Source organism: Paramisgurnus dabryanus, chromosome 1 (assembly GCF_030506205.2).
Source record: "Paramisgurnus dabryanus chromosome 1, PD_genome_1.1, whole genome shotgun sequence".
NCBI classification, from domain to species: Eukaryota; Metazoa; Chordata; class Actinopteri; order Cypriniformes; family Cobitidae; genus Paramisgurnus; species Paramisgurnus dabryanus.
The window spans coordinates 26,504,905-26,530,943 of record NC_133337.1 but is presented as its reverse complement, the minus strand read 5'-3'; the positions used below and the strand labels follow the sequence as shown (position 1 = coordinate 26,530,943).

The 26,039-nt window shown below is 37.0% G+C and overlaps 1 protein-coding gene across 2 annotated transcripts in view; it reads right to left on the bottom strand.

Moving 5' to 3' along the window:
• ccdc136b (coiled-coil domain containing 136b) overlaps window positions 1–25,444 on the bottom strand; it is a 40,176-nt gene extending 14,732 nt beyond the window's left edge. For both annotated transcript variants that reach the window (XR_010544719.2, XM_065289958.2), the window contains exons 1-5: window positions 25,404–25,444; window positions 25,011–25,208; window positions 5,002–5,316; window positions 4,546–4,620; window positions 1,659–1,970 (exon numbers count right to left, since the gene is read on the bottom strand). Coding sequence is in view for 1 of the 2 variants with exons in the window: in XM_065289958.2 (XP_065146030.1) it covers window positions 1,659–1,970; window positions 4,546–4,620; window positions 5,002–5,316; window positions 25,011–25,065 (757 nt within the window). In the remaining variant the exon portion in view is untranslated. The remainder of the gene's footprint in view (window positions 1–1,658; window positions 1,971–4,545; window positions 4,621–5,001; window positions 5,317–25,010; window positions 25,209–25,403) is intronic.
• Window positions 25,445–26,039: the final 595 nt, after the last annotated feature.

Sequence of the window (26,039 nt, the reverse complement as noted above, 5' to 3'; positions counted from 1 at the left end):
CATCCCCCATAATCCAACATTCAACCCCCGGGAGCACTGTCTCAAGTCTGGAAGTACCACATCGATTAGGCCGACATGTGTATGTGGTGTAAATAACTATTAAAAAAACTTTAATATTTGTACCCCTCCTTCTCTGTCCCCAGATCAGAAGAAAAATGAATGAATGCATTATATTAATGCTTTAATGTGCTCTTCAATGGCATTTTGTGATGGATTGTAATGATTTCTCCACCATCAGTCTACCGTTAGTATGTGGTATCATTACAGATCTTAATATAGTACATTTTAATGGCGACCGGGAAGCAAAAAGCCGTCCCAAATGTCCTTAGAGACAGAGAAAGACATCAACACTAGCACTACAACTCAGACTAATGAGACTCAATGGAGGTCCTGCGCTCTGTCAGAATGTCAAACACAGACTCAAACTATGTAGGAATGTACACTTGTAATACACAGGCATTTTAAAGTGAAGTGCACAACCCAAATGCAACTTTCCTGTAAGTTTTTGCATGTGCTTTATCTCGGCGAGAGCAAATGGTGAAGAAAAGCAGATGACAAATTTGGTATTATTGCGATTTGTCATTTTGATGGTACGCAGTTGTGTAAAATAAAGAAAAGTCTTGCTGGAAAACTTCAAACATTTATTTAAAATGGTGAGGCTTTGCCATTCACTTCTTATTATTGAGGGATTTCCTTATATTGAAAATGATTTTATATCCCCGCAATCCTTAGCTTCACACAAACCTTTTCTTAAGAAAATTTTAAATAAATCTTTGGTATTCCCAATGTACGTATGTGAAGTTTTAGCTCAAAATACCATATGGATAATTTATTATTATAACACTAAGGGTGTGTCCTTTAAAATGCAAATGAGCTGATTAAATGCAAACACTGATCACCATAATGGTGGTTTGTTATAATTAAAACTCAATTGTGCTGTCAATTATTTTCTATTTTTTTCTCTCTCTGCATTAAATGGCAGTGCTGTGGTTGGATAGTGCAGATTAAGGGGTGGTACTATTACAATAAGATCCCCCTCTGACATCACAAGGGGAGCCAAATTTCAATGACCTATTTTTCTTTCACATGCTTGCAGAGAATGGTTTACCAAAATTAAACTTACTGGGTTGATCTTTTCAGATTTTCTAGGTTAATAGAAACACTGGGGACCCAATTATTCGTAAACATGGAAAAAGTCAAATTTATATGATATGTCCCCTTTAACAATTTCACTAAAACATTACTCATGTGTGTTTAGTTTAATGGACAGCATTTATATAGCGCTTTTAACAGACCATTGGTTATTGGGACCGTTGCCCACAATGCATTTGGGTAGATAGCATATGAGACAAGACTGCATAGTCAAGAGATCCCACACTCCCATGGAAAAAATGGGCCTGGCGTGCCAACTTCAGAATGCAGTTTTGGGGGGGTGTGAGCTCAAAGGTTTCCTCACTTACACGTTAGTGCTCATTTACGTCTGTATGAGATCTATTTTTCCAGTGTGAATTTCATATTAACCAGAAGGACCTTACTGGCTAATTAGCTAGTACCAGCTAGGCTGATACACAAGCCAGTTTGCCTTGAGGTTCGTGCATTTGGGCATTGTGCCATGGTGCTCATGTGGGAAATTGGAGTAATTCTGTATAACAACTGACCGTCTCCTCCTGCGTTCTCCCGCTCCTCTTGGCACTGGCTCTTCATGCTGATCTCGGCCCGCAAGGTGGTCAACTCCAGCTCGTACTCCTGCGTGGTGCCGCGGAGACGCTCCAGCTCGGCACGCACACGGCACAGCTCCTCCTGCAGCAGAGCGATATCGTTTTCTCGTTCGGCGGCTGCCTCCTCAGCCGCCTGCTGCAGCTCCTGCACCTCCTCCTGCGCTACACGCAGCTCTTCCTGCGCCTCCCACAACTCGCTGGCTTTCTCCTCCTCCAGGCTGTCCAGCTCCTCCTGCACCGAACGCAGCTGGGCTATGGGGCAGAACCCAAAACATGAGATAAGACAAACCTAAACTTAAAGGGACAGTTCACCTAAAAAATACAATTGTGTCATCTATTTGAATTCTGGGACACGTTGACGTCACGTCAATGTAAAAGTTTAAACTTTTTTTGTGTAAGTTAAAGCTGTGTGCACACCAACGACTAGCAACGGCGAAGCGACACAATCTCATTCATTTCAATGGAAGCTTGGTGACTTCGGGTGAAAGTGATCGTTGGCGACAGGAAGTGGGAGTGTCCAGCTAAAAGTTCACCTTTATGCAAATGACGAACGACTTTTGGGTGTGACTACCAATGACAGTGAAGCTAATTTGTTTATAGTTGTTACTAGGACAACCAGAATTAGAAACAGAATACAAAGTTGCTGGCGGTGTGCATGCATCTTTAAGGTCTGATATTCTCAGTCACCATTCGCTTTCAGAGGAGAGGAAAAAGAGTCATGTGAGAGTGAGTACGTGACAACAAAACTCGTATTATTATAACTTTAAGCAAGTTTTGAGTTAAATTAAATTAAAAATATTTATTACAATGCTGGGGGCACAGTGTGGCCGAGTTTAAAGAGACCAAAGAGTTTGGCAACTTATGGAGAAAGAAAATATGAGAAAATATAAAATAAGCAACACAATATAACACAAATACACACACAATTGGTGCATACCCCGTTCTGTAAGCTCATAAAAAAAAACTTGGATTTGTAAGGATGTATAAAGACCATTAGAGATTTATAAATCACAGAGGACGTTTGGAGTGAAACAATGCAGGCCTTCATTTCACATCTCATTACAGCGATCACTCCGCACGTCCAGCTGTCGAATGGCAAAAAATGTCAAAACTTCTCAAACTAACAGGGCCAAGGGTGAATTTTACTCTGCATGGGCTTTTCTGAAAAACTATAATCAGTCTCGCTCTAAATATGCAGTAAGATGCTTTACAAAGAGACCCTACAGCTGGCACAGACTGTTTTTAATCAATCTGTTCCTCAATGGTTAAGCTGTAATATATTAATCTAACATTGGAAAATAGTTTTTTCATATTTGTAATTTCAGCCAGCAGTACAGTAAATGCTGCTTTACTTTGCATCCTCAGTTTATTTAATTGAATTAATTTGGAGTCGCTCCACAGATGAACAAAGTTGCGTCACTCAGAAAATCCGTTTTTTTCTCTGTAACCAATGCAAAAATGTTCTTGTTTTAGCTGTACTAGTTATATACATCTTAAAGCAGGGGTCTTCAACTACTCTTCTTCGAGGGACAGATTTTAAAAATGTCAATTTAATGCGGGTCAAACTTTTACTCCTTTTTTTTTACCTTTTATATATTTTTTACGTTTACCTATTATTTATATCATTATTATATATGTTATAACTTCTGTTGTTTTTGTTACTTTTTGTTATAGGTCATATATTAAAAACATGCATTTTCAAAAAAGATGCACAACTCTTGTATCCAGTATTTTGCCATTTATTACTGCCGTTTATTTCTTTTTTAAAAACAACTTTAAAACAAAAACAAAAATGCAAGAGTTAATAATCAACATGTGTATTTTTGTATAGCACTAACTATAACTGTTTAAAGGCGGGGTGCATGATTTTTTAAAAAGCACTTTGAAAAAGTGAGTCGGGCCGAGTACGAAAACACACTTGTAGCCAATCAGCAGTAAGGGGCGTGTCTATTAACCAACATCGTTGCCTGGGTTGGGTATGTGTGGGCTGGGTCTATCAAAAGATGGTCCAGATTCTATTGGGGTAGAGGCGTGTTTGTTTAGGTGATTTCAAATGTCAACATTGGCTTCAGAGATCATGCACCCCACCTTCTCCTAATGACTAAAATTGCACTTCATGTTTTCTGTTTTAATATTTGAAAGATATATTGGCTAAACCACCTTTCCATTGTACATTACATTCGGACACGACTGTTGGAGTTCGCCCCCTAGTGGCAGTCGTAATGAACACTTAGTTTAATCATAAATTCATGTCAACATTGGAGAGAAACTCATTCCAGTGCAATGTCTTTAATCTATAAATATATTTATAGTTAATAATTTACTTACCAGTAATCAATCTTTTTAAAGGATTCAAGTGTAACTGATAAAGTCGAACAAAATAGGATTGTTAATTTCACCTTGCACACCGTGTTTTGATTGGGACACACTGAAATACATCACTTCCGGTCGGTGTGTCACATGCGGTGTAGGCACACAAGTTTTTTTTACTTTTTTAATGCATCCAAAGCTCAAACTGAATCCAAAAATTCACCCCACACAGCCCCTTTCCGACTCTCCTACCGGTTTATTGGCCGTCACTTGTCATGTGCAGTGGAAAAGTGGTTTTAAAGTAACCATGCTGATTTTAAATCAGACCAAGATGACCGGCGGGCCGGATACAGATGATTTGAGGGCCGCATTTGGCCCATGGGCCACCAGTTGACTAGCCCTGCCTTAAAGTCTTAAACAACTTAAAATGTTATTGATTTGATTATTCATCATCAATAGAAGTTACTGGGTACATTTACTGGCATGTTTAGGTTTATGTGTGTGCGTACTGGGATACCTTGAAGTCTTTGGATCTGTCTCGTAAAGCTTTCGGCCTGATGGGCACTGGCCAGTCGCTCTTCTTCCAAAAGACCTGAAAGCAAATGAGTCATAAAATAAAACAGATATACTGGAATGTGTTAACAGGACACCATCAATGGGATCTGAAAAGTTTTTATCAAATATCATAGGAATGTTTCATGGAAAACTGATTATTAATCCAACAAATGAGTCAAAATACTTGGACCGGTTTTGTGAACCAGATCAAATGATTCCTTTGTCAATCAGACATTGTTACTTTTTCTCATGCCAAAGACCTATCGTATGACTCGTGTGTGACACAGTGACTCAGTGAGAATTGAGGAACAGGTGGTGTGTCGGTCAGTGACAGCTGAGCATGCTCAGAGAGGGTGCTACCCACTGATGATGTCACACCCCAGTAAACGTTCACACATGCACGCATGCACACACACACCTTGAAGCTCATTGTAGCTCTCCTCGTGTCGTTGTGACACCTCTCTGGTCTCCTCCAACTCCAGCAACAGCTGCACCATCTGAGATCTCAGAACCTCCAGCTCATCTTCATCATCGGTTCCTCTCAGTTCCTCTGTCTCCTCCACCTTCTCCTCCATGGCTTCATTCTTCTCTCGCTCATCCTCTTGCCCCTTCTCTCCGTTTCCCACCTCTATCCCTTGATCTCTCTCATCGTTCTCCTCCAGTGACCCCCGCTCTTTGGCCGTCATCTCAACGCCTATGCCTGGCCGTTCTGCTTTCAGGTCGCACACATCATCTGAGATGAGAGAGAGGAGAAATTGTACAGATCAGTGACATATTAAATCAACATCAGGGAGGAGTTAAGGGCCATTTATTTAATTGTTTTGTAAATCGGCATGAAAAAGTGTACCGACAGGTCCTAAATAATGTTCATGTAGCTCAATTGGTAGAGCATTGCGTTATGGGATCGACCCCAAATTTCCTGCACATTATTGTATCTTGATCTGGATTTAACTTGAACCAAAACATCTCTAGCGTCTCTAACATTTAAGCATTCACTCAATCACACACTCATTTCTCCATTTGGAAAGGAGATGTGCACATACGCATGTCCAAGACTCCCACCCCCAACCTCCACCTGTTGTCCCCGGTGGGCACCTGCTAAATCCAGTTCAGCACCTTGTGGAACCACTTCATCACCTGCTGGCCCCCGACTCCCATTTCTGACCCAACAGACCTCCCTTAAGCAATCAAAACACCCACCAAGGGCCGCCAGGGCCCCCGTGCTACAGGAATGTCCGCTATTTTAAGGATTTAGGCCAACCCCACTGTGCAATGAATTGCCCCTCTGCTATCACCTGTTGTCTGCTCACAAACACACAGACACGGTCTGAACAAAATCTCAGTCAAGAGCTCCGGGTGCAAAATGAGACTCAGAGAGACCTCTAGTGGTGGGAGTGAGTACTTTAATGTAAAAAGCTGTACTGTACTGTAAATAAGTTCATCTTTCATCTGCATGTAAAGAAAGCAGCACATCTCATCTCCTGTCTGTGTTAATCACCCGACAAACTATAAAGGCAGAGAGTTAAAAATAGCCCAAATAATCACCTATCTTCTCTTCACCTGCTTTCACACCTTTCTCTCTTCCCCTCTTTCAGACACCATCTCCTTAATTTCCCACCTGCCATCTGTCTTTGTCTCTCTCTCTTTCTCTCTCTCTCTCTCACCCTCCCTTCAGGTGTGATCTGTAGTATCAACAGGTGTCAACTTTGGTGTCGCTCATCTGAACTTTGACTCCTGTACTTAGAAAACCAGGCCATTTAATTGGCAAGACATTTAAGCAGACTTGATTTCTCCTACTTTCTTACTCTCTTTAAGGCTGTTTACACCTGGTATTAAGATGCGTTCTCTTTTGTCCACTTTCGACCGTTTCTGTCGGAGAGATTTTGATTGTTTTTCGCACTAGATTGGGTTCGCGCTAGAAGTAAGAACGATGTAAAACTTTGTGCTCGACTCATCACAATAGGCAGAGAGTAGGCGGTATTTTGTGGCTATTCAAACGCATTGCGTGTCTACAACACAAAAGCAATCCAGTCGAATGTGTTTTCAACTACCTTAATATGTGTTTAAAGGTGGATGTTTTACACCCCATTTACCAATCGGCCAAAACGCATCTTAATACAGGTGAAGATAGCCTCTTAAACCGCCATTGCTGTACACGACATTCGGACAAGACTGTTGGAGTTCGACCCCTAGTGGCAGACGTCATGAAATGAGAGAAGCTCATTAAAGCGCAAGAGCCTTAAATCTATGAATATTCACTATAGACGGTTTCATCGTACGCACGTGATACACGTCTGGATCCGAACCTTACTTCCGGTTTCGTTTTTTTAATGGTCTGACTAGTTGCTAAACTGATCTCTTGAACAAATGCCTCGTCGAAAATAACAAATGTTTTGGTTTCCTAGGTAATCTATGTGTTGTTTTTTGCTTGTTATATAAATAAACTATGTTTAAAGCACTTTGTTGTTATTTATTCTTAGCGGAGTTTACCGGAAGTTACGTGCGGACCGCGATAGCCGCTTGTGTATGTTGTTACTCCTGAAACGGTCTATAGTGGAATAAATAAATGAATACAAATAAATGAAACGATAAACGCCTATGCATACAAGACAAATACAATATTTTTTAAAGAGAACATATTGAGATTAGGTTAAAAATAATAACGTGCAAATATTAAATTAATAATTTTTTACTTATCATTACATTTTTTTTAAAGGATTCAATTAAAGGATAAATAAGGATTAATAATTTTCATCACACTGAAATACATTAATTCCGGTTGCCGTATCGCATGCGGTGTAGTCGCACAAGTTCAAATCTTTTAACAGATAGAACGCTTCAAACGAATCCGAAAATTACGCCTCCGCAGATGGCCATTACCTCACTCACCAACTTTACGACTCTCCATAGGGCATGAATGTCTTTGGTTAATCAGCTGTTATTTGTCATGTACATTGGAAAGGCTTTACCATTCTGTCTTTATTTGCACAAGAGCATTAATAGAAAGTTTGTATGTAGACAAATTACATTCATGAATAATAATCATAATGATTATTCTGAATAATCTGAAGAACCTTTCTGTTCATAAAAAAATTGTGTAGTGAAATAAACGTTATTCAGAATATAAAAAAATGTATAAAAGAAATGGTTCTTCTTGACTGAATGGTTCTTTGAGGAACCAAAATGGTTCTTCCATGGCATCGCTGTACCTTTTAAGTACATTTATTTTTAGGAGTGTATACGTTTCTCCTGTCTTGACTGACAAACTTGCTTGTGATCGGACTTTTACCCACCGTGACACAGGAGACAGTCGGCCGTGCCAAACCTGACTGGACAATTCACCTCTGTGATCCGCTTAGATCAGATGACTGTGAGGATTAACCAAATCTGTCGGAGCAGAAAATAAATTGTCTTGTCTTTCTCCCCCTTTCATTCTCTCTTTCCTGTTTACTCTCTGCTTCTCTTTTATTTATTTCTTACTTTTTTATTTGCTCTCTCTCTCTCTCCCTCTCTCCATTCCTGAATGCTACTGTATATATCCTTCTGTAATGAGCCATGTACTGTATTATTGATCAAGCTTTACAGATTAAAGCCTTCCAAACATCTATCAAATAATAATGACCCTGTGGCAAACCTCTCTCTCTCTCTCTCTCTCTCACTTTTACACTCTCTCTCACACAAAGGCATAAAGCAGAAGCAGAGACCGAGTCTTAAGCTCTCAGGATTACAGACAGCTTTGATAGCAACCAATCAGCTTCATCCAAACTATGAATTATTCTGTAGGGACAGAGAAACTTCATAGGTTAAGATGATCATACAGTTCATCTCTGATATTCTGATCTACACCCAAACTGTAACATCTCTCACTGTTCACTGCATCACAAATCAAATAATCTGAAAGGTGAGAATGACCCTGACAGTAAATAACTCTATTCCTGACAGCATACAGGCCTAACTTCATTGTTTTTGTTTGTGTATTGGTGACTGCTTGAGGAAACAGCCGAAGAAAAGACTGCTTTGTTTGTTATGCAAAACAGAAATGGACAAAATAGGTTGACATAGATTTTGATCTTCTTCCTCAAATGGTTTCCTGAATGCAATGTAATGAAGACATTTGCTGTTAGAATGAAAAATATAAACAAATGTGAAATTATATTAAAAGGATTGTTCACCCAAAAATTAAAATTCTGTCATCATTTATTTACCCTCAAGGTGTCCATACAGCAAAAAAATACATATTTTTAAATATATTTCAAAATATACAAAAATGGCCAAAAAATTATCGAGCCCCTAAGGTGACATTGGAGTAAAGTTCTAAAGTTTAGTTTCATGTGCTCACGTGAAACTTTCATGTGCTCACACGAAACCCTTCAAATTTTTTTTAAAGTTTAGCTTAGTTTCGTGAGCACGCGAATGTTTTACGTGAGCACGCGATAGTTTCACGTGCGCACGCAAAACTAAACTTTATTTAATTTTTGCTCCATGTCCCCTTAGGGGCTCTGTAAAAAAATGTGCTATTGTGGCCATTTTTATGTATATTTTGAAATAGGCCTATATTATGAAGCATTTATATTCATGTTGCATTGGAAGAAAAACTTTCTATGTTACAAACCTGTAACAGGTTTAAAAATATACAAATTAAATATATTTTCATCTACAAAAAATATACATATTTTATACATACCTATACACTTTATACTTTATACATTTTACAGAAACTTTTATATTTTGGCCAGAAAACATTTTTTATTTTTTTGCCGTATGGGTTGTACAATTAGAAATATATTTGTTGCCCCTGAAATACATTTTGAATATATGTTAAAGGGGACATTTCTTGGGACTTTTTTTAAAATGTCAAATAAATCTCTGGTGTCCCCAGGGTACATACGTGAAGTTTTATCTCAAAATACCATATAGATCATTTACAATAACATATTGAAACTGACACTTTGTAGGTGTGAGCAAAAATGTGCTGTTTTGGGTGTGTCCTTTAAAATGCAAATGATCTGATCTCTGCACTAAATGGCAGTGCTGTGGTTGGACAGTGCAGATTAAGGGGCGGTATTATTATAATATGATCCCCTTATGACATTACAAGGGGAGACAAATTTCAATTACCTATTTTTTCACATGCTTGCAGAGAACCAAAACTAAGTTACTGGGTTGATCTTTCTTACATTTTCTAGGTAGATAGAAAAACTATAAGTAAACAATGAGTTAAGTTGTTAAATCAACTTAAAATTAAGTTTACCAAACTTGCCAAATTTAGTTGGAATACTAGAAATTTGAAGTCAAATGTACTCCTATTTTAGTTCACACTAACATTACTTAATTTTTTGGGCAAGTTATCTCCATGTTTGCAGGGTGAGATTTGATATTTTTTATTAGTGGTACAAAATGTTGTGGTACAGAAAGTCCCATCTCACCCATCACACATAAACACACACTTGGCCTGATCTCACAGGATCAGATTGGCCAACGGTGCTGGCGCAAATAAGTTTTTTTACTCAACAAAAACAAAATCAATCAAACAACGACACTATTTAGATGCCAGAATGGCTCTTCATCCTTGTCTCGCACACTTCCTCACTTGTTTACAGGCAAGTACGGGTAAAAAAACTAGCGTACAGTTCACTGCAGTGTATACTGTATACAATATGTGACCCTGTCTGTGAAAACCCAGCTAAAGACTTGTGATTTACTGTTTACTACATAAAATCATCCTACATAATGTAAAGATCATTCTGTGAAAATCTTTAATATTGATCATGTCATTTCAAACACTGAAATTAAACTTTGATGCTCTTCATCGCATCATTAAATTATGAGACTTTAGTCACATGTATGTAGTTTGAATGTAAAACAGTATCGGCAAGCAGCCAATCAGAGCTCGATCTCTCAGAAACAGGGGTCACTACAGCCGTATGAATAATCTGCTCCTAATACATAAGACAGTGTTTCATTTATCTCCTAATCTACAATAAACTCCACTGTTCTCTCTTTTCTCTATACACCAGACTATACACGCATAGCAGTCTGTTCATGAAGTGCACGTGTGTGGCTGAAATCCAGATGGTGACATCAGTTTCCTGTTTATAGATTTGCTCTCACAGCCATTGCTGGCCCGGGGTAACACTACACCGACCTTAACCTTAATACATCCTTTACATTTAAGCATTTGATGTAACACAACCACTCCTTTAAAATAATTTTAAGAGTTTTAAAAGTATTAATAGTCATCCCTAACGAACCCTGGGAAAATCAGGCTCAGAATAAATCCAATAAACACACAATCAAGTTAAAAGGGAAAGGATTTTGGGATAAATCTAAGCCAAAGACACTATCACATACACTGTCAAAAAAATGGTGCGTTGCTGTCACTGGGATGGTACCCTTTCAAAAAATGTCAAAGGTATATACATACTGGTACAAAACATTTTACATATCTGTACCCCAAATGTTGCATATTATGACCTTTTAAAGTTTCCTGAGTCCTGTAAACAAGAAAATCATAAGCGATGAAGTACATATCTATACTGGTTGCAAAGGGGCGAAAAGTTTCCGTTAAATTTCCGATAAACTTTCCACACACCTACAAAGTGGCAATTTTAACATGTTATAATAAATTATCTAAATGGTATTTTGCACTAAAACTTCATGTATGTACTCTGGGGACATCAAAGATTTATTTGACATTTTAAAAAAGTCCCAAGAAATGTACCCTTTAACATATATTAATAATAATAAATATATTTCTAATTTTACAACCCATATGGCAAAAAAAATAATGTTTCCCTGCCAAAATATAAACGTTTCTGTAAAATGTATAAAGTATAAAATGTATAAGTATGTATAAAATATTAAATTATAAGTATATATTTTTTTTGCAGTTTGACACATAAAAATATATTTAATTTTAATATTTTTAAACCTGTTACAACATACAAAGTTTTTCTTCCAGTGCAACGTAAATATAAATGCTTTATATATTTCATATATAGGGGCATTTTTTGTATATTTTGAAATATATTTAAAATTATATTTGAAAATATATCTTTTTTTCGATGGACAACTTAGGGGTGAATAAATCACGACAGAATTGACATTTTTGGGTGAACTATACCTTATATATTGAAATTAATAAAATTTTATGGGAATTTACGGAAATGTATGGGAATTATTTTAGAAATTTAGGAAAATGTATATAAACTTTATCATATACAAACATAAATAAACATTTTGTTTGGTCATAAGCAGACATGCATGCAAGGTAATACAGATTTTGAAGAATCCTGATACACTGTAAAAAAAATCCGTAGAAATTACAATGTTATTGCAGCTGGGTTGCCGGTAATTTACCGTAGATTTAAATTTATGTTATTTACTGGCAAGAGTTTGTTCAAAGTTAAATAAATTTTAAATATTAACAAGTCTTTATCTTTACAGAATAAAACTATACAATAACAGCCTCATGCAAAGCATTCTGGGAACCAGAAATCATCATCAACCTTTTTCTGTTTTTTGCTACAGATTTTGTTTCCCAGAATGTTTTGCTTGATGCTGTTTTTTTAGTTTTACTCTGTAAAGACAAAGACTTGTAAATGTTAAATGTTCATTCAACATTGAACAAAATGTTGCCAGTAAATAACATAAATTTAAATCTACGGTAAATTACCGGCAACCCAGCTGCAATTTCTACGGATTTTTTTTACAGTGTACTTACGATTATCGGGCCGTGGATTTATTTGATCAAAAATCCTTCAGAAATCAGAATGATTTCAAATTCCAAGTTTATTACCATTCATTCAGTTAATTCCCATATACTCCCGTTAATTCCCATGGAAAGTTTCCAGCTTTGAAAAAAATCCCCAAAATTTTGCAACCCTAATACTGTCTTCAATAATTGACAACTTGGATATAAGCATCTCAACAGACGGGATGTACGTCAAGCATGCCTTCATATTTTCTTATATCTGATTATCACCTCTTAGACATAGCCAAAGAGTAGATAACACCTAGGCTAACAAAAAAACAAACAATTGCAACCATGCAAAGAATTCATTCCTTCTCTTTATTAAACCGTGACTGCAATGCTGTTTATCAGTAGTAAGCTACTGCCAAAAACAGCGATTACAACAACATTGTTTCAAAATGCATCAGGCATATTTGGTAATAGGTTAAAAGTTATACTTGTCATAATGCTAAACAGCTGTGATGAAGTCAAGCGTACTCATGAGGTGAAAGCTGCAGGATAACTGACTGAGGGAAATGATGCAGTCGCTGTTTTGTGCTGCAATAACCACAGGATAAGAATAGACTGCAATGTGTCTTACACAGGACCCAGAGTAAGCCAGCTAAATGGTGCCTGTCACTAAATAATAATGACAGAGGAGGTAAAAAATGGATATTTGGGAATGGGGTTATGGAGGGGCCTGTAACAGACACCTGCTGCTGCATAAAACATACACAAATGCAAAATATGCAAATGTAGATACAAATCATGTGACCACCGTTTGCAAAATTTGGTGTTACTGACCTTATACCTAGTTTGTCACCTCATGACACACCACAAATGTGAAATCAATTTAAGTCACAGCAGAGGAGAACATAGGGATGGGCAATATAAACAATATGCAATATAAACGATAGAAAATTGGCATACGATAGAGATTTTAAATCTATTGCACTATCGCGATAATGCATGTTAATGAAACAATCTACCCGCGAACTTTAGAGCCACGAGCTGCAGCCGAATAAACATGGATGAAAGCGTCAGCGAAACAGAGGAACTCGCGAAAAAGACAGATGCAACATCTATTTTTTGGATTTAAGCCATAAGTTACATAAGTTAACTGCTGCTCCACGCGCGAAATTGGCATTATGGTCTAGTAATTGTGAAACATGCATATATATATGTTTTTTAGCAGATAGATCTTGTCGGCTTTATCATTTTAAAAGTAGATCACCACACAAAAAAGTCTGGACACCCCTGACGTAGAGTGTGTCAGGCAAAAGTTCCAGCTAAGAGAGGTAACAAGACTAATCTGGCCATAACGGTTTACTTTTACTTACTTTTTTAGCAGTTTGGCTTTTGTAAGGGTCTATATAACCTGTTCGGAAACGAGTCTATTGAAATTATTATATCGCAATACATATCGCTATCGCAAGAGGCTGCAATGTATAACGCAATATGGATTTTAGGCCATATCGCCCATCCCTAGGAGAACATTATCAGTAAAAATCTCACATGTTGACTATATGGGGTTTCTTTTGCATTTCCAAAGTTTCAAGTCATTTCTTAGCCATATATTGGCATTAATCCTCTGAATACCGTGATATGAATTGCAGTCAATACTGCCATGTTCCAGGCCAACGACAACACAGAGGTATCAATAAGATACCACCAATCATCCCCACAAATAACGAGATATGCATTTAAGTAGGGCTGGGTATCGATTCAGATTTTCCAGATCGACTCGATTTCGTTTCACAAGCTATCAAATCGATTCGATTTCGATTCTATTTTAGATTCTGGTTCTCGGGCTGGTTTTTATACTCGATTCAACTCAATGAATATAGATTTAATACAAATAATATATTAATAAAAAGAACAGTGAACAGCAGGTTACAAGTGGGAAATTAATAAAATCGATGAAGCACCTGAAACCATGAATGAATGACAGGCTTGCCTCTCGCTCCTTGGTAACATCGCGCAAGGCAAAAAAGAGGGTGACACCTAGTGAAGAAGACTAGTAATTCGATTAACGTAAATCTTTCATTCAATGTTTGCAGAAATAAATATGAAAGAAAAAAATAGATTCTGCTCTTTGAGAATCGATTCTGAATTGACCACGTTTTAAAAAACGATTAATTGAATAATCTATTTTTTTGCCCAGCCCTACATTTAAGTCAATATTGCTCAGACCTACCTCAACAAAATACTAATATCTCTCGTATATCTACGTTCATCCCCAAAATGAATGAGATATGATTTCTAATCAATAGTGTACAGCCCCCCTTGGCACAAAACACCAAGATATCCAGGGCAGTGGTTCTCAAACTGGAGTATATGCTATTCATCCCCAAATTACCGCGATATGAATTGCAGTCAATATCCGCCAGCCCTAGATTACTAATATACCAAGATATCTATTGGATGGCAATCATCCCTGTAAATACTGAAATAAGCAGTCAATATTGACCAGACATAGCTCATCAAAGTTAGGGCTGGGTATTGGCAAGGGCCTCGCGATACGGTACGGTGCGTATCGCGGTGCATGCCTCTTTGCGCAATGTGTCGCGATACGGTACGGTACATGTTGCGATACTTTTCCTTTTTTTTTCGAAAATGTAAAAATAAAGCAGATTTTTTTAAGCCAAAATGCTTCCACATGTTGGCTTTGAAAGCTGCAGCTGTTTTTAAATTTTCTGCCATTTTTTTCACTCCTGCTAACTTCTGAGACATTAGCCAATGGCCGTATATGACAGACAACTGGACAGTAACAACTACAGCAGTGGCCGAGGAGGTCGTTTGACGCACACAGAGGGATTTGATGGTTTTTTAAAAATGCCGATAGTAGAGATTGAAATATCGATACACTATAGCGGAACAATTTATCACGATAGTTAGCTGTATCGATATTTTTGCACAGCCTTAATCAAAATACCGAAATATCTATTGTATATATCTCCACTTAACCCAAAAATTAATGAGATATGATTTCCAATCAATAGCGTCCAGCCCTATGGGCACAAAACACCAAGATATCTAGCGCAGTGGTTCTCAAACTGGGGAGCCGCAAGATTGTGTCAAGGGCCCCAGTTTAATGACATTTTAAAAAATATAAAAATATCATAAATTATGTGTAATTAAACCTCAAATTAAACCAACAACATTACATTGTATAATTTAAATTGATTAAAATTAAAATGTTTAGTTTTAGAATGTTTTAGGTCATACATTTTCTTTGGGGGGCCATGAACGGATGTACCTTACACAAGGGGGCCACACAGCAAAAAAGTTTGAAAACCACTGATCTCCAAATTACAGAGATTTAAATATCAGTCCATACCGCCAACCTCTAGCTCTTCAAAATAGTGAGATATTTAGGGTATGTCTTCATCCATCCCAAAATAACTGAGATATTAATTTCAGTCAATATCGGTCAGCCTTAGCTTATATCTATTGGATTCTGGCAATCACCCCACAAATACAGAAATATGCAGGCAATATTGCACAAAAATAGCTCAAGATATATTTATCTTCAACACTCTTTCCCAAAATGTATGAGATTTAATTTCCAATCATTAGTGTCCAGCCCTAGCGGCACAAACACCGAGATATCTGTGCATATATTGCTATCCATCCCCAAATCACAAAGATATGAATATCATTCAAAACCGCCCACCCATAGCTCATCAAAATACTGAGATATCTAGAGTATATCGCCATCCATCCCAAAATTACAGAGATATGAATTTGGGTCAATATCATCCAGCCTTAGCTCTACCTATTAAACCACTGGAATACAATCATAACGTATCTTTATTTCTGTTGTGAGTGTTTGCACAACACTCAGGATTTTTGCATTCTGTTCAATAGAGCCAAACAATCTTAACCTCCGCTAAGTGTATATACACACATCACTTCCAACAGCACTCATAAACATCCACCATGACACTTGCGTTTGTTTTCCGCTGGAATAAGAAAGTAAACAACGTCATAAAGCATGAATTCAAATCGAGGAGTCTGTGAATTTGGCAGAGGAATGGCGAGACTTCTGTTTAAGTACCGAATCCCAGAAGCATTAGAGTACTTTAAATGTCTATACGTAAGCGTGTCGGGTTTCTGGCGCAGTGAAGAGAGGCATGAATTATTCACATCAGCTTGGAGGGTAGGAAGAAAGGTAGAGAGAGAAATGTGAGGGGGCAGGAAAGAGGGAGTCGGTGGAGAGAGAAAATAACAGAAGAGAAGATTGCTGCTTACTCTTTCTAACATACGCAAAAGGAAGGCCTAAAAATACAACAAAGGTCCTACTGAAACCTTTCTGTGCTTATCTATACTATAGTAGCAAAAAAACACAACTGCCAATTAATCACATTGATAATTAATTGTGATTATTCGATTAATAGTTTTTACATTGTTTTATAACTTTCTGTGAAGCAGCTGTATGGTAATTTTTTAGCATCTAAAACCAAATAATATAAGGTAAATCACAAATAATTACAACCGCATTGGCTAAGGACACGTCGAACCAGAGGTGCGTTTCCCAAAAGCATCATTGCTAACTAAGTTAGCATGGATTAATTGTGCAGCCCTAACTAACGTATAGTATACAAAGTTGGTATCGAAACAGTTTTGTAACATGTAACAACATCTAACCAACCATTTAATTAACATTTAATGCAGTGTTTGGTTCTGACATGGCATCTGTTTAGAAAATCAATGATGTCTATTAACAATTAAATAGTGATGCACCGATGTATCGGCCGCCGATATTTATCGGCCGATTTTTGATGAATTTGAAACCATCGGCATATCGGCAATAGCACGAGAAAGGCCGATACCGATTGTTTATTAATAAACTGCATAAAGAAATCCATTATATGTAAAAAATTAGTTAATGTTGTTAATAAAATAAATGCTGAATAGCAAAAACCACCTTTGAAGGTTGTCATGCTGTCTTATTATATTTGTTTTAGCTTAATTTGTGCCTCTCTTATTATGTTGGTCAGTTGAATGTTAATTAGATCCAATCCATGTTCAGTAAAAATAATTTGATGCGGAAATAAACTAGCAAATAGACTAACTGTATAGTATTGTATACAAGTGTTTAATATCGGTATCGGCATCGGTATCGGCCAGAAGTTGTCTGTTTAAATCGGTATCGGCCCAAAAAAATCCTATCGGTGCATCCCTACAATTAAACAATTAAATGTTTATTAAACTAACGATAAAAACTGATCTGCCCTTTGTGGAAAATATTTCCACATAGACTAACATTGACTAAAACTTAAGAACCCAATCCAGAATATCACACAAACTTTGGTCATCTCTTTTCAACTGGGTAAGCAGTTAGCAACACCCTTACAAAAATTAACCATGGTTTTATTGTGGTAAAAGTGTAGTAACCATGTTCTTTGGTGTATCGATTACTATCAGCAAAATCATGGCTTTATTACACTAACCATTGTTTAAATATGGTTTTTCAAAACCATGGATGTCAAAATCATGGTTATTTTTTGGTTACCATGGTTTTACTACAGTAACCATGTTTTTTTTAACTGTAGTAAAACCATGGTTAATTTCAGTGGCGGTCGGTGACTTCTTTTTTCGAGGGCACTCAATGCTTAAATTCATTGTTCGTAATAAAAACACTTTGGTGTGCAGTAAAGTCTTCTTCAAACAGTAACAGTGAGGTGTCTTGTATGTCTTGTAAATATTATGAAGTACTTACTGTAAAAAGGATGTATTTATAAATGTTATGCATAACAAATGTTTATTTAGTATCACAGATTTCCTGTTTGTCATTCACATACTATAATTACATTTATAGTATGCTGATCTCAATATCAGCATTGGCCATAAAAACCCCATATCGATCGACCACTAATGTTCATGAATGAATAATATACACAATGTGTCAGGGAAAATATTAAGAAAATAAATAGTTTTTGTTGCATTTGGTATTTGGGTAAAGTAGAAGCACACAGAGCACACAACACTAGAAGCTGAAAGAGAGAAAATAACCAAATACAAGCTTTGAATCTCTGAAAGTAGAAACTTGAAAGTTATCTCTCCCAGTGGACTCCAAGTTTGTGAGCTCTCACTAACCGGTGCAATGCGTATACAATGTTTCTCTCTCAGCATGAAACTTCTCTTGCTAACCGAGCGTAATATTACTTGAGATCTGTCCTTGAGATTTCCACCGTCAGCTCTTCTAGAAGCTTCTGAGGAGTCACTCCTCACATCTGAGACAAACCTAGCCAGAAGTAAAGGGAGGAAACCCATGGGACAGAAAAAGGAGAAGATGTGGAGGAAGGAAAGCTGGGATATGACTTCTTTGTGTCACCCTTTAAGTTCAGAGGTCAGCATATGCAAACATCGGTAACATTTGCATAAAAACAAACCTCCACCCTAACAGAATGTTCTGGCATGAAAAAAGACCATATCTACTGACCACATCTATGGCATGCACAACTAAGATTCATTTTGTGACCCAGTCTGTGAAAACCCAGCTAAAGTCATTTTTAAATAATAATAATAAATAATATTGACAACGTTATCATGTAAAAGATTGAATTTAATTTGAAATGAATGAATGAAGAAATGTTAGAAGTTAGACTTTAGTCTGCATTTCACAGACAGGAAGACATTTCATTAACTAATTTTATTACACGGCTCTCTGGAATGCTTGATTCTGATTGGTCAGTTGAGACATTTGCAGGTTCGTTCTTTTCAAATAATAACCACTCCAAAATAATAACGCATAGCCGGACTACTTGCACGAGTAAAATCGCTCCGCGCCAATAAAGATCAATAAAGATTACTGTCTGTTTGGCGCCATCTTGTGACAAACACTCGACAACCACGACAAGACACAGAGAGCTTACTGAGACTGAACTTGACAAAATAGAGCATGACAGCTACGAAGCCAACACACAAAAAAATACAGAATGGGCTTTAAAACTTCTCAAAGACTGGTTAAAAGAGAAAAAAATGGAGACAAGTATGAAGCAGAGGATCTTAATAAGGTATTACGATCATTTTATGCATCTGTGCAAAGTTTCGCGGAAGGATAAAAATTTTAATTTAAAACAAATATGCCAATAAAATGTTTCAAATTCATATTCATGTCCAGTTTTTTTTCTTATGTGGCAAGTAAGAAAAACCGCTCCGCTTCGCGTCGGGTCCTGATCACACTGTCGGGGCTTATTTCCCAATAACTACCGGCTGCCTCTACATTATCCCTTACTTAATGTGAGGCTATACACACACTAAACTATATATTGTAAAGTTTGTAAAGTTTCTCCCACTGCAATACTTTAACCCCCACACTACCGTTCACATTATACACTAAAAAAAAATATTCATTCAATTTACTCAATTTTTTAAGATAAGTGGTTGCAATCAATTTATTTAAGCTACATTAAAAAAAAAAATTTGAAGGGCAAAACAAAACAAAAAACTTTTGTTTAAATATCGCCACAAGATTTCAACCACTTACCTTAAAAATTTGAGTAAATTGAATGAATAATTTTTTTCAGTGTAACAATAACTGTAATTATAAAAAATATAGTTTTAATAAACTTTTATTATAACGAGAATAGCGGAGTTCACACCACAACTAGGGCTGGGTATTTGCAAGGGCCTCACGGTATGATACAATACGTTGCATGTTGCGATACATTGCAATGCTTTTTCCTTTTTTTTTAAAAATGTAAAAAATAGAGCTGATTTTTAACACTTTTTTTTAAGCCAAAGTGCATCCACACGAAAGCTGCAGGTGTTTTTTAAAAATGTTCTGTCATTTTTTCACTACCGCTAACTTCTGAGACATTGGCCGTATATGACAGACATATATTGGACAGCGACAACTACAGCAGCGGCAGAGGAGGTCGTTTGACGCACACAGAGGGATTATATACATTTTTTAAAATATCGATAGTAGAGATTGAAATATCGATACACTATCGTGAAAAAAGTATCACGATAGTTTGCTGTATCGGGTTTTTTTCACAGCCCTAACCACAACTACAACAATATATTAGCATATTTACACATTTAATGACTTTAGAACAATTACAAGCATTTTTATTATAGGAAATATGCAATATTAGTTAATAGAATTGAAGGTAAATGATTTGCGCAAGTACTGCGCCTTACGAGCGAATTAGCATAAAGTTATCATTATCGTCTGGTGGTGTGGACGCTAATATAGTTATAGTTAACATTATAGATATCGTTATAATGTGAACAGCCCTTAAATGTATCTACTGTAGTGCATGTTTTATGTTTTTAACACAATTTTTTCCCATGTGGCTAATTTGTACGACTGCATTCGGATATTTTTGTATTATTTTCTTTCGCCCCTGTGAGGTTGGTGTTAGGGGTGGGGTGTCATTATAGTTTTTTTTTCTAATAATTGTAAGTTTTTATTCATTTTACTTCGTACGTATTCATACGAATTAGCCAACTTGTAAAATACGTACAAAATCTATTTTCTGCTTTCAGTTGCAATTGACAGCATGTTTCAGATGCTTTAACCTGTTCTGAACCCAGAACTACATTCCTTTAACACAAGCGGCTATCAGTGTGAAAAAATCTACTGCAGGGTCAAATTAATCTAGCCTTTCAATCACATAGCGTCAGTTATCAGATGTATTCACCAAGAGGAACTTGCACGGGCGAAAACATAAAAACTGAAAGTGACGAAAAGAAACTGAAGAAAAAGAACAGATGTAACTCCAGCAGCAAAACTTTAGGGCTCGGCCGGATCCAAACTATGTGGGCGCTATGGATCCCAAGTACGTAGGCGTTGGGAAAAAAGTGTGTTTTCATCATCTGGGGGTGGACAGGGAATGCAAGTGGCATTCGAATAATGTGGAGCTTGTGGGTGAGTGTCTGTATGGAGCAGAAGCAGCAGCATTACTGATGTTAAAATAAGCAGGACATTTAGGGCGAATTGTCACAGAAGCACAGCTAACAACAGAATATGTGTGCTGTGCTAAAACCATCCTCTCGATCAATCCCCTGCCGTTATTCGATCTTATAAACCTCCCTCTATCTCTCCATCTAAAAGTCCACCTACAGAAACATATGTCTTAATGTACTGCAATAACACAAAATCAGAAAGCATCCTGGTGTATTTTGTCGTAGGAGAACGATAACAGAAAGGGAGAAGGTGGGAGCGAAGCTTTGAAGATCACACGTGGTGCTGCTTTTGATCAGAGGTAGAATAAAGCCGTCTTTTTGGCCCATGAATAAAATAGCTATCAAAGGTGTTTGGAGATCTATGATGTGAATTTTAATGCATTTAATGTATGCACAAAACATGTGAAATAAACTAGATTTCATGCAACATATCGACAAACAAGTGATTGGATACCCACAATCCCTCTGTGATACCTTCAAAGCCTTTTCACTACAAAAACAAGCTGGTTTATTTCCATATAAATAAACAATACATCAAAATGTAAATGAGATTTGAGATACAAAAGAGAGGAAGAGTTTCAGTAAATGTCAACCTTAAAGCGATAGATTCTTTCATCATTCATTTACCTTCAATTTGTTGCAAACCTTTAACAATATTTTTTTAGTGCTGAAAATTTCGAAGAATGTTTGTAACCAAGCAGATCTGTGGCACCATTCACTTCCATAGCATTATTTTTTCCTACTATAAAAGTGAATTGGGAATTTAATTTCAATTCCAATTCTGGAATCGGATTCATAAGAAAGGAATCGGATCCTTGTTATAAAATTACAATTTCAATTCCACTTGACAATTCCGGACCGCACGGTAACATAATGTTCACGTCATCTGCACGGTGCGCAGGACCGTCCGCTCAAATACTAAAAGTCAGTTCACAAAATGGACCATAGTGGAAGTCGCTTTTAAAGTGGCTGCATTTTGCATAATCAGAAAAAGAGAAAAATAAGTGTAATATTTGTAACAAACTATTATTTTGCAAGATTAGGGTGTCACCAGCAATACGGCAAAGCATCTATGGTTGGTTCATCGTATCGAATTAAAATAATGCACCCTGTTTGATGCGTTGTGCACCCTGAGTGCCGACTCTGCCGAGTACTCTTCAATAGTCGACAGGAATGGCGAAAGAAAGGAAAACACAGTAAAAAACTGACACATTTACATCATTTATAGTGAAAGGCCTGCATGCATTTTCTGTTGTTGAGTCACCATCATTTAGGTAGGTGTTACGTTACAAGGGGGATTTATTTAAAGGGGACATTTTACAAGACTTGGAAATGTGTGGATCTCTGCACTAAATGCCAGTGCAGATTAAGGGGCGATGTTATTATAATAAGATCCCCTTCTGACATCACAAAGGGAGCCAAATTTCAATGGCTTGCAGAGAATGGTTTACCAAAATTAAGTTACTGGTTTGATCTTTTTCACATTTTCTAGGTTGATAGCATAGATATATACACTAGATGTCGCCTTGGGGTTCTAAGCATGCGTCAAAACCGCCGCCATCTAGGAACAGGGGTCTTGTCATAGGAAGTAGCTAGGTAAAGCTGCTATCTCCACCTGTACTTCGAATTCATGGACTAGAACTATCCATTATAGTTAGAAAAAGTAGATTTTCAAAATATCAAAACTTTTATTTTTTTCTGGACTCAATGCTAAATACATGTCTGACTGTTGAAACAAACCAAAAGAAAACCAAGAAAATCGCATTCATGACAATTTATGGTGATTTTATTTCCGTTACACCACTGCCTACAATGACGCTGATGCGGGGTTCCCATGTTTCAAGATGGCAGCTCTTTTTTACGCACTTGGTCTAATGAACTGCCATAGCCAAGGCTACATCTAGTGTACATATGGGTTGATAGAAGCACTGGGGACCCAATTATAGCACTTAAACATGGAAAAAGTCAGATTTTCATGATATGTCCCCTTTAAAAATCATTTTGAGCTAGCCTAGCCATGTTTGCTAAAAAGTTTTACAGCTCCTAAAGTTTTTATATAGCCTCTTTTTTGTTCAGTTGTAAGTAATGGCACCAAAAAAGTATTTTTTAACTATAAACTAGACTAGACTGTAATTATCGTAAGTGTGGTTTTTAGTTTATTAGACGTGGCATTAAAGGAAAAGTTGACCCAAACATGAGATTTCTATCATTAAAGTGTCATAGGTTTAAACCCATGGCACACTAGAGATCTGCGGCACCATTAGGGTTGGGCATGGTTTAAAATTGATCAATTCCGATTCAAAATTTGTTTCTCGGTTTCCATGGTGTATAATAAACCAACATTTGGGTTAAAACAACCCATCATTAGGTCAATTTTAACCCAGCGGTGTGTTATGTCCAATATTTACCCATTATGGTTCAAAAATAACCAAGCCATTTTTAGATTAAAGGCTTAAGTTTTATTGCGTTTCATTGGAATCAAAACCGAGAAACAAATTTTGAATCGGAATTGATCAATTTTAAACCATGCCCAACCCTAATGGTGCCGCAGATCTCTAGTTAGGGTTGGGTATCGGTTGGGTTTTATTCGATACCAGTACCTACTCGGTATTTCTTAAACCGTTCCGGTTCTTAAACGGTTCTTATATCGGTACTTTAGAAAAAAAAGGCACACACGTTGTCAAAAAAACCAACTTTTATTTACTGGAACTTTTTTTATAATATATATATATATATATATATATATATATATATATATATATATATATATATATATATATATATATATATATATCTGAGATTTTCTTCTAAAATGAGCATTTTTATCAAGCTCATATATTTTGGATCAGTAATTTCACTTTAATGACAATTAATATGTAATTTTCATTGACATTAAAGTGAAATAACTGAACATAAACATACAAGCTTGATAAAAATGATAATTTGAGAAGAAAATCTCAGATGGCATTTTAGAGGCTTTTGCATCTGAAGTCTTCATATCGGAACACCAGGTGGCGGTAAAGAAAAGTCAGGAACCGAAATCAGGCACCGAATTTTTCATTCGTATTCGGTCTGGTTACTACCGTTTACGTTAGAACCGGTTCCCTATTGGCACCGATTTTCGGTACCCAACCCTATCTCTAGTGTGCCATGGGTTTAAACCCATGACCCTTTAATGATAGAAATCTCATGTTTGGGTCAACTTTTCCTTTAATGCCACGTCTAATAAACTAAAAACCACACTTTCGATAATTACAGTCTAGTAATTGTCTGATTTTTCCAAGTCTAATGAGAACCACATTTTCTGACGCGAGTTTCACACAAGAGTCGATATGCTGTGACACATAACTGTGTGATGAATCATTCACAGACATACTGATGCTGTCTCTCTCTCTCTCTCTCTCTCTCTCTCTCTCTCTCTCTCTAATGAGACAAAGAGAGCAAGACATCTCATTCCTCTAAGCATAAACTTCTGCTTCACATCAGACCAAGTATGAAAGATCCAGAGGGAAAAAACTAACAATAATTTTCAAGCATCATCACACTCCTGCTGAATAAAACAAATACCACTATAATCTGTTTACTATTATGTACTCTGTTTTGGGTCTTATTCCCATACGATTCAAGTGTGTTCCAATGGTGCCCATCCCACCAATAAAAGCCAACACATTAAAGACCCACGGAAACCATTTTAGTTTCCTATAAAACCATTAAAATTCCCATAATAACCATTAACATTATTACATCTTCTCTGATTGTATTGTTTATCTCACCTGCAGCATCCAGGACCTCCTCAATGACGGGCGGCAAACGCAATCCGCAGTCCATGGTTGCCGTGGCGACGGGCGTCAGGAAACGATCGAGGGGCGGGGCGGGGGTCTGGATGAAGCAGTCGCAGTGATAATAAACGCACAAAGCCCTTGGAGAAATGTCAATCTCCACACACACTGTACCGCAACGGTCGATACATCCTGAAACACACAAACAAACACAAACCAACGCACGGATTAATTCAACATCCTGCATGAAAACGAATTGCTGCTCTTCCTGTGTTATTTTCTCTCTTTCTCATTGTCTCCACCTCACAAAAGCGCCAAAACAATGCATGGCACCGCGATAAAGGTGTAAAATTACTTGTAAACACTCATGGAAAGCAATTTTCTTACCTTTGATGGGATCCGGATCAGGACAGTGACGGCTTCACGCGTTATCTGTCGTTTACTGCGCGAGTGCGCGCTCCCGTTCCTTTTTCTCTCTCGCTCGCTCGCTCACTCCCTCCCTCGCGCTCTCTTGCTCCCCCTTCATCGTTTAAACTCAATTTGCGTTTTCTCATCTGTTAACTATTGTTGTACTCAGTTTATCACAGACACAAATCAGGAAACTTTTAAGGGCGGCCCCTATACGCAATTTAACCATGGTTTAACTATGGTATTGGTTGTTAAACCATTGTATCCACAAATTTGCAACTCTCTCACTATAGTGACCAACCATAGGCCAAAATCACATTTTTGGATGTATTTTTTCAAAGCTGCAGTGTCACAAATGTGATCTTTTGCTGGTTTAATTCTTGCAAAATTGTATTTTTTCTTGCAAAATGTTTTATTTATAATTAATCAAAAAATAAAAATTCCTTCAACATTCATTTACCTTTATTTTGTTGCAAACCTGTATAAATATATATATTTTTGTTCTGCTGAACACAAAGGAAGAGACAAAGCAAGCAGATCTGGGGCACCATTCACTTTCATAGCATTATTTTTTCCTACTTTAAAAGTGAATGGTGCCCCAGATCTTTAGTGTGT